This window comes from Clavelina lepadiformis, chromosome 5, assembly GCF_947623445.1.
Source record: "Clavelina lepadiformis chromosome 5, kaClaLepa1.1, whole genome shotgun sequence".
Taxonomy (NCBI): Eukaryota; Metazoa; Chordata; class Ascidiacea; order Aplousobranchia; family Clavelinidae; genus Clavelina; species Clavelina lepadiformis.
Genome location: NC_135244.1, coordinates 10,862,487 through 10,872,262, shown reverse-complemented (window position 1 = coordinate 10,872,262; position 9,776 = coordinate 10,862,487). Strand labels below are relative to the sequence as shown.

Below are 9,776 nucleotides of genomic sequence, written 5' to 3'. Positions count from 1 at the left end.
TAACACCAATCTTTGTATTGGAGCAATTTATTTGTGATTTTCAGCCTTTTGGCTTCGCAGAAGAGCACTGGCACGGCGCAGGGCAGCCATTCTCAGGTCTTTGCGGTAGCGATTTTTTCTCATCGTTTTACGAATTGTGTTCAACGATCTGCGTGCTCCACGATTGAGAGTAACCGTATGGTAGGTTTGGCTTGGTTTGTTCTGACCTAAGCAAAACAAAATTTTATGTTTCCAGACAAGTACTACTACTAATACAGAAATAAGAAATTAACGTTGAAAGTTCAAAGAAACAAATTTTATTTTTATACAGCCAACTGAGAAGTGCCTCACTCAGTTGCGAATTAATTTTTCAAGCATTCTATTGGTGATTGTAAACTTGCATTTACTAGTTGTAATGCTGCCTAAGTTACGGCATGTTTTAAGCAAATACTGTACAACAATTATACACAACTGTTTAGTAATATCTGCTATTAAACCCTGTTCAGCTAACTGATGTAACGTGTTACCGTGACGCTAAATATGGCAAAACCAAAAAAATTTTTAGGATTCACATACAAATAATGGGTCGATTTGAACCCAAACAGGTTCGCTGAATATCTGTGTGATCTGCAAACTCAAATACAATGTTACAAAAGAATTTATCGACATTGGTAACAAATGATCATTTATTTTCCTGTTTAAGCTGAACTAAAATCAACATTTCTCATTGAACGTCATTTAAGTTTTGCATTTTGCTTTTCAAATCGCTATTTGGTCATTAATTTTTAGCAATTAAGTCACGTTACAAGCAATATTTGGAAAGTTTTTGATGAAATTTTATCATTTGGTGCAGATATGAATAGATTTGAAGTTCGTTCGCGTCCACCTTTGTGATACTTGAATTTTGCGCAAACCCGTATAATTGTTCTCGTGGTTTATCCCTACAAATATTGCAAAAATTCTTAGTCTCAACCAAAATACATTAACCAGAATGACTAATAAACATTTATGTGACGTTCTTGGCATCTAGTCCACACAACTCACTCCTCGCCTGGCACAACCATCCTTCAGTATATGATGCAGCACCGCTGCTGCCACTAAGAACACTGCAGCATTGCCATCATTTTTGGAACGAAATCAAAGGTCACCACAAATAAAACGTTGTTGTGTTTTAGGTGTTTAGGGAATTATTACTACTGTTTAGCATTTTCAGATGCAAAACAGATTTTACTGCTAATGCCATTATTACTGTCTTCACAATCTTCATTACATTGTAGACAAAGCAGCAATCTTTACACAGTGAATGGTGACGGGCCGCTAGTTAACTTTTTGGGGGCCCCCAATGAAAAAACGTTTGGACCCACCTGTTTTAAATAATCAGTACCAAACCAATTTTAATTTATTTAAAAAATGCTTACTTTTAGCTTTTTTGGTAACAAAGATAATTCCTTTTCCATCTTTTTCAGGTTCAACACCTACAGTCTTCTTATGAACCATGCCATTGAATCTTAAAATACATTGAGAATTATTTAGCCTCAAAATATTATTTATATCAAAATATGCCTATTAGTTTTTTATCATAAATATCACAATGTCTTCAATAAACTAACTACACTGTTTCAATATTGCTAATATCATATGGTGTTAAAACATTTGTCCCAGACTGTTGAAGATATTTACATGACTTCAAACATAATAATTATCAGCATTATCAGTTCAAGGAACTGAAACTAAGTTAATTGCTGAACCTAAAACTCTCACCTGATTTCAATAATTAATTTCAATTAAAATTAACACCCAATGGATCCCAATAACTGCACCCTAATAATAAGACTAATCTGTTCCAGCAGCAAACAGATCTGAAAATCATTGTCGTCGTCTGCATGTTTATTGTTATGTAGTGAACCGTGACCGTGGAGAAAGTAGAATATGCTCCAAGAGAATAAAAGAAACAAACATGACGTCATGCGCAAAAGAGAAGTTTCTACTCATGTGTTTAAATCTCTTTGGGATGACCAACCGTCATATATGTATTTTATATGGTTGTCATTTCTTTGGAGGTATCAAATATATATCATTCATAAAATATGTATACTTATGCATTCCACTGATCTTAAAATTTTTTAGGGACATGTCCTCACTTTGAGACCCTCCTCGGATAGGTTACTATGCCTCGTGCACTTTCGGTTGACTGCAACAATTTTCACAAAGCAGTCATTGATGATGGCGGTCTTTTTCACACAGAAGTGTTGCATCCATTCCAAATTACATGATGATAGGCAAAAACACCATATTTCTTTGAAGTAAAGTTAGTCACCTTGAATCGTCCGTTGTTTGAATCGTCCGTGGGTTGAATCGCCCGTGGGTTGAATTGACATAGAACCGTTAATTTGGACCAACCACGAAGCAAATAGACTCGCTTGGCTCACAGACTTTCGGCAAAGGTCGGCAATTGTGCAAATGAGCCAGATAAATTGATGTATCTGAGTGCAATCGCTCATATGTGCTAATTATCGTTTATAGCACACTTTTCAGCTTTGTGTTTTCTACCTGCTATGTTTGCGCTCAGGTCCATGTTCTTAAGCTTGCTTGTAAATAAAACAACTCTCTTTCTAATTAATCGATCTATAAACAGGGTGACTATAAAAATATCTTTAATATGTTAACATGCAAAAAAATAAATACGCATATTTACGTACGTAGGTCGTAAGCCAACTAAATCATGCATTTTGTCTTTTCAAAACTTTACAAATGTTAACTTAATGCTAAAAGGAGAACATTTTTTATAATAACGGATCTACATGGTTAAGACAAAAAATAATAGCAGGCGTAGACAGAAATGTACGCAAAGTACTGTATTGGGAAAAACAACAATATTCAAAGCTATAGGCCTAGAGGAAAGGAGAAAGCAATAAGTGTTTTGATGTACAACCAATACTAACAAGAAGTGGTAAAGGAAAAAAACAAACACAAAAAATGTTCATCACATACGAGTAGAATCAAAACGTATCACTTTCTAGACCATTGATTCCCAAACTGTGTGCCGCCACAGATTCTCAGGTGTGCCGCGAATCTTTTTGGAATTTTGGAAAAGAACTGTATAAATATTTAAAATAAGGCATGCAGACAAGCATATGCGACTTAAAAGCGCTCTAACTGCTTCAATAGCTGATAAATAAGCACATCCATCGCATTAACATGTGAAAATAAATTTTTTTAAAACAACTTTTCTTCTCTTGTAAGTGTGCCGCGAGCGTTTTATAATTTTTCTAGCGTGCCACAAGCTGAAAAAGTTTGGGAACCACTAGTCTATCTAGAGTTAGGCCATTCTGAATAGGCCTGTACGTCGTGGTTAACGGTTATGGTGCCATTGCAATCGTACCATAAAAATTTAAAAGTGCACAATGATAGATCTTGTACATCACGCAAGTTCCACACTTCTCAGTATGGTGCACCAGGTCTTCGGAACAGGAGCACAAAGGCATTACAGCAGTAGAGCATTACTGGATATCGAATACTGGCTTCATTCTTTTGGGTCTAGTGCTCAATTCAATCGTCCGTGGGTTGAATCGTCCGCGGGTTGAATGGTTCTGGGTTGAGTGGTCCTGGGTTGAATCGTCCGTCGGTTGAATCCTCTGCGGGTTGAATCGTCCTGGGTTGAGTGGTCCTGGGTTGAATCTTCCGGGGTTGAATCGTCCGTGGGTTGAATCGACCTAGAACCTTACACATAATCAAGAACATAGTAATACCGCTGCTTATAAGATGTCTATTGAGTTGCAATCACCATGACTAGCGTAGAAAGCTCATCTGTTCGTTTCGGTGATTTTCTCTATTTGCCTCTCTGCTCGCTGGTAGAAGTGCGAGCTTATAAAACGTGAAGCGATGGGAGTGAAAATGTTCGACAAGAAAAACGCAGCATTTCAGAACATGTACAGCGAGGAAAACAGTGTGTTGACAATTGGAAATACATGGGGTTAAAGCTGACACGTAGATAAATAATAATCAGTATAAAATTAAGAAGCGGGCATTTCCATTAAAGATTTCTCATCAGCACCGCACAGGTGCTTGAAAAAACCTAGGAACGTACTAAAGTTCACACGAAGTTATTCAGAGCAAGTTTCCGAATATCAAACGATAGTTGAAGTGCTATCAAAAAACAAGTTCATAAACTTCAATCAATATCTATAGAACACTTTTCCAAGAAATGATGTAATGGACTAATGGTATTAAAAATGCCACCCAGTCCGCTACAGGTTTTAAAATAAGTTCAGCATGGAGTCAAACACCACTTCTGTTCTGCTAAACTGCTCGTTTCTGAAAGCAGTGGAGTTCAAAATTTTTTAATAATCCATAAAACCGTAGATAACGCACTAACAACGTTATGCATTTGTTATCCGGTTAACTGACCAAATTTTATCCGAATATCAGATAGCTAAAATTGCCTCGGTTAACCGATATCCGGATAGTCCAAACCTACAGAGCAATCAACGCGTGTTCTCCACTGCAATTTACTTTTACGATTTAAGCCCCTAGGCATCGGGTGTGAAAAGCCTGAGACCTGCTTGGTTTTGTTTGTTTTCAATCTTTATCTTGCTCATGCGCTCCCCAACACAGTTACCTCCCGGTATTGAAATAATTGATTCTATTTCTTATTCTAAAATGCAAGATAATAATTAAAGATTGAAACATTTACTTTTTTGGTAGATTCTTGTTGGTAACGGGTGTAAAATAATGTCGTAGTAGTTACGCAGAGAAGTATAATGGCTGATTTGATGTTCGATTAAGTTAACGTACTTTGCAACTGTAATTGCGTCACTTAACGTTTGTTGTCGTTTTCGAGTGAAATATTTACGTCATCAAATGAACTTCACGTCAGTCTAACATGACGTCACAATGTGTTCTGTTTGCAGGGTAATTAATAACTAAAGCATTCCTGCTATTATTAATATTTTTCCAATAAATTAATGTACGTTTTATCTACCAAAAATGAGCGTGTGCAAACTTTGTGGATTAACTCGCTCACAAAATTAGTTCTGACGTGTCTTAAGCGCAAACTTTGTAGTTACTTACAAAATGTATTTGGTTCCCACGTGTAAAAGTGCATGTGAAGCATGTACCGCATTAAACAATAATTTTCAATACATGGAAGGTTTCGCATAAGAAAACGCGTAAAGCTACGTTAACGTAATAAGAACATCTGACGTAACAACGTAGATAATACGCAAAGATTCGCACAGTTGCGAGCAGTAGTGTCCCTCAATACTGAGCACTCGATATCTCTTTAGAAGAGACTGACCTAAAAAAACACAATTACAATCAGATGAAAAAAGTACTGCAAGATTTTGTCAGCTGATAACAAGGCTGCAACTTAATCTTGTTGCTTCATTTGACTGCTCTATGAAAAGTGTCAAAGTCTACAGATAGCGGCTACCATAGACCTGCAACCATTGTAAGCAGTCTTGGCTTAAACGCAGTTTATTTACAAAAGAAATGTATTATATACACAATATCGATATTGGATTGTACAAAGTAACAACCATGTCAACAAACACTTGAAAGTAACAAAATTAAGCTACAATAATTACATGCTTTAATTACCTTCATTAATTAGATAAAATTCTGTTGACATATAATATTCATTGCAAGTTAGTTTAATAAAAGTGATGGCATAAAAAATCCATGCAAAGTCAGGTCACAATGTAAAAACATTTAGCATACTACTTACTAACCTAAATTGTTGAATTGTAAATTTAAACGTTTTCAATACGTGCTAATGTGATAAAAGAAACAAAAAACCTTAACTTTTATGATATAAATTAACGTACAAATTACTTGAAGGTAATGAAATAAAATCAACGAGTTGGAAATATGCTAAAATAAGTTATAAAAAGTTTTAACGGCAAGACTGTTAAACAAGAAAATTTTCTATCGTTTTTTTAGCAACCAGAGTTCTTCAACCTTGCGTTTTAAACGCTACAACCTATGTCGTTTTGCTTCTTTTTCAAGGTGATCCTCATAACGTAAAGACGCCCAGGTACCGCTCCAGAAATTTTTAAAAGAAGGTGTCAAATTTCTCCCATTTCAAGGAATTGCTAAAAAATTACAAAGCAGTTGTTGTACATGTTTCACTGACTGGTGCAAACAATTACTTAAGGTTAAATTAGCTTGTTTAATACGGTGCAGCAAATTAAGGTAATCGAGTCATTCCATGTATAATCAACAAATTGTTTTAAACTTTGTAACCACTAGTCATAGATTTTGATGGTTTGGATATATGTTGTAGTGCATCAAAAATTTTGAAACTGAAAAAAAAAGTTTTTTAAATATCTAAAGCCGTTTTCGAGTTGTTACATTTTGAAGTTTCCACCACTTGAGGGATATTAGGTTGGTGAGCAATGGTCACGCTTAGTGATTTTCTTTAATATCTCTATTTCTGAAGTTAGAATAAGGAAACAAATGTCATTTTACCATTTTTGAGATCAAGGAATTCATTTAAGCAGACAAAAATACCCTAAAACATCTCCTTCCCGTAATAAATTAGGGTTTTCGAATGAAGATCAAAGGTCAAGTTGATGACGCAATTACAAAAATATTTATTTCTAAGCGCAGAGAAAGGCTTCATAACCTTTCCACGGCTCAGCCATCTTACTTTAGTATTTAAGGTCACCATATTAAGAGTCCATATCTGCAAGAAAAGATTTCAACTGCCTGTGATTCAGCCCCTGAGATCGATTAAAGTTGACAGTTTTAACTACTACATCCATCACTGCCTTCATTTGTAGACTTTTACTACGAAGAGCTTCTTGATGTAAAATGCAATGCACACTAGCGAAGTTGAAGCCATAGGATTCAAGGCTGTTTAGTTTGTTTTCCACCAATCCAACTACGCCTACATTACTGGAAAAAATTGCCGGTGCACTGTCAGTGGCCAAACGTACAAGTCTATCCCATGGTAAACCATGCTTCCCATTGCAGATTTCCAGGACTTGAAATAAATCACGTCCACTAGTAGTACCCTATATTGGTAAATTAATTCCAGAAATTTTTCCGTTACATTTAAACTGCGGTCTACCCCCATGATAAACACCACATTGTGCCACGTGTGAAACATCTGTACTTTCGTCAATTGCAATTGAAAATGCTTCAAAGTCCTTTGACGCTGCAGATAATTGTTTCTCTACATTGTCAGCTAATTCTGTAATCCTGCTTGCAACTGTATTAGGTGACAAGCTTACGCCTTCAAACAGTTCTTTTTGATTAGGACATAAAACGTCGCTTGCCTTCAAAAGAAATTCTTTTATAAACAAACCTTCAATGAAACTTCGTGATGACTTGGCTATCATTTCACTTAAAGCAAAACTCGCCCTTACAGCATCTGCGATGAACTAAGTACTATTGTAAAGAAACTTCTTTGTTTGCATAATGATGATTTCAGTTGCTTCACTTTTTCTATCCTAACTTTGTCCTTGTACTCATCTTATTTATGTCGGTGCATTGTTTCATAGTGACGACGCATGTCATGCTCCTTCATAACAGCTATCTTTTCTGACAAATAAGACAATGACTTATATCAACGACAACAGTGATAAAATACAAATCCTCCCACATATCTTGAAAAACTATCTTTTCATCTATAATTTTTCTTTTTTTTATGAAACGGAAGACATGTTTTATAAAGTACAATTAAAGATATGAGAAGGAAACTGTCTTATAATCGTTCATCAGAAGTTTTAAGATGGAAACTGTCATTTCAAATTAAAAACAGAAAAAAAGAAATCACACGTGGCTTAAAAAAGAAACAGAAAGAGCAGGAGAGCAGCGTGTTTGTGCAGGAACATAGACCGGCTCAATGCAGTTCTAGAACTACATTAAAAAAATGCAGAAACCAGCCAGAATCAGAACAAGCAAAAACTGGCGTGTATCGTCGGCTACGTTGTTTCTCGCAGTTATTAAAAATGACCCAAAATTTGAAAGGTTTCCTATTGGCTTAAGACTACTGAAAAACATGAGGCAATGAAAAAGATAATAATTAAATATTTGAAAATTGTAAGTGCGTCGGGGGCTGCACAAAATGGTTGTATGTGAAAACGGAAACGTTTGATACCCTTGCCCTACATTAACTTTGAAGGGTAAAATAAAATTTGTTTTTATCTTATTTGCCCCATTTTCATGGAATGACCCAAATAAAATATGATTTCTGGACTTGTTACTTTAATTGCAACAGAATGAAATCAGTCAATAATTTGACTACTCAGTATGACTTAAATCAAGAAAACCTAATACACACTGATTACTTTGACAAGCTTGGTAACCAGGATTCAGCCCATGAAAAATCTTTGAGTATATGTCCCCATCAGTATGTGATGCAAAGGTTTTCCTCGGTTAAGGTATAAATATTCTAATACAGTTCCATACTACCTAAAGACCTAATAAATATTCACTTTTCGTACATTTATAACATTCAAAATCATAATACAAAAACAAAAAAGGTACAATCTTATGCACATCATCATCAATCAAATTGACTGTAATATCCTTACCTTTAACACTTTTTCTTTTTATGCTTAGATTTCTTTTTCTTCTTTTTTGATAAAGGTGTGCATTTATCTTTTTCAGATAAGACCTTGTCATCTTTTAGAACAGGTTCAACCCTTGTGCTAGATGTCCGTTCAGGATAAAGTTCTGCAAACCCAGAGTGACCCCAACGTTCTTCAGTAGCAACGGTACAAATGTAGTTTTTGCATTGGGTACCAGTGCCACTTGATTTATGTGAACTGTTTTTCTCCTGAGAATATTTAGTTTTTTTAAAACTTGAATGTGAATCTACTTTAGAGGTTCTTTTCAAGTTTTGAGATGTTTTTGCTTCGTGTTGTTTCCACATTTCTTGTTCTTCTTGTAACCGATTATGAATTTCAGCTTTGAGAACAGAATTTATCAAGGCTGTTTTGTTAACTTTTTTATGCATGATTCTACTGCACCACACTTGTCAACTCAAAAATAAAAAGTCTAAACCAAGACATACAATATACAGTAGAATTTGACTAAGTCTCCACTCATGCAAGGTAAACAGAAAATGTGGCTACTTAGGCAAACAACACAAAATCAAACTTTGTATTGCATTTTTTTGAGGTATAGTACAACGTTTAGAGTTAGACTAAAAACCCTAGAAGTTGTCTTTGATTAAAACTTAATGCTTGACTACTTGTCGACATGTCAAGATTTTAATTTTTTACATAGAATAGCCTTCTAGCCTAAAACTACTTAACCGGCAATAACTCATATCTAACAGCTTTAGGGGCATCAGGGCAAAAAAATTTTATACTGCAGAGCCGAGTGTACCTGAACAAAATTTAATCCCTACAAATAGGCCTACTCTAAACAGAAAACTGCTAAATTAGATAATTTCAATTCTATTAGTTTAAATCTGAACTGGAATTATCACGTTCGCCAAATTTCTGCAATCAAGCATGCATAGAAATTCCGGCCAAAAAAAGGCATATATTACAGTGGCTATAGTGGCTTTGGTAATGAACATAGCCTACTGTAAAAACACATTGCGAAAGTGTTAATTACTGCACCAAAACGTTGGGCTGTAAGCTTTTCTTTGTGTACCATGCTATACAGTATTTCTAAAATTCTCAGTTTAACACCGTAAGTTTGTTGCGTAAAAACACAAGACAAAACCAAGAACGTTTATGACAAAATATCTGTAGAAATTTTGCGACAGAAGTTGTACCATAAATTCATAATAATAAGAAAATAAGAATTGTTGTGAGATATCTAAGTCATTCAAGCTT

At 35.1% G+C, this 9,776-nt stretch overlaps 2 protein-coding genes across 4 annotated transcripts; both read right to left on the bottom strand.

The window, feature by feature from the left end:
• On the bottom strand, positions 1 to 1,592 carry LOC143459968 (large ribosomal subunit protein eL28-like). The gene is made up of 2 exons (XM_076957294.1): positions 1,398 to 1,592; positions 1 to 206 (listed from the first exon to the last, which is right to left on the bottom strand). The coding sequence occupies exons 1-2, from the start codon at positions 1,474 to 1,476 to the stop codon at positions 28 to 30; spliced, it is 258 nt and encodes an 85-aa protein (XP_076813409.1). The 5' UTR covers positions 1,477 to 1,592; the 3' UTR covers positions 1 to 27.
• Positions 1,593 to 5,438: 3,846 nt separating this feature from the next.
• On the bottom strand, positions 5,439 to 9,733 carry LOC143460484 (uncharacterized). 3 transcript variants are annotated; one of them, XR_013117894.1, is made up of 3 exons: positions 8,520 to 9,733; positions 8,274 to 8,405; positions 5,439 to 6,071 (listed from the first exon to the last, which is right to left on the bottom strand). XR_013117894.1 is itself a non-coding variant. In XM_076957986.1 (2 exons), exon 1 carries the CDS (start codon positions 8,942 to 8,944, stop codon positions 8,522 to 8,524), a length of 423 nt encoding a protein of 140 aa, XP_076814101.1. In that variant the 5' UTR covers positions 8,945 to 9,731; the 3' UTR covers positions 5,439 to 6,071; positions 8,520 to 8,521. The 3 variants fall into 3 exon arrangements, 1 of the variants encoding a protein (XP_076814101.1); XR_013117895.1 differs by having other exon boundaries at positions 8,274 to 8,397; XM_076957986.1 differs by lacking the exon at positions 8,274 to 8,405 and having other exon boundaries at positions 8,520 to 9,731.
• Between the last annotated feature and the right edge of the window lie 43 nt (positions 9,734 to 9,776).

Bases quoted from the DNA above. Each gene is read 5' to 3' on its own strand.
- LOC143459968 (XM_076957294.1), bottom strand. From the start codon at position 1,476: ATGGTTCATAAGAAGACTGTAGGTGTTGAACCTGAAAAAGATGGAAAA. The intron at 207-1,397 runs GTAAGCATTTTT...TGTTTTGCTTAG, and splicing joins TGTTACCAAAAAAGCTAAAA to GTCAGAACAAACCAAGCCAA.
- LOC143460484 (XM_076957986.1), bottom strand. From the start codon at position 8,944: ATGCATAAAAAAGTTAACAAAACAGCCTTGATAAATTCTGTTCTCAAA.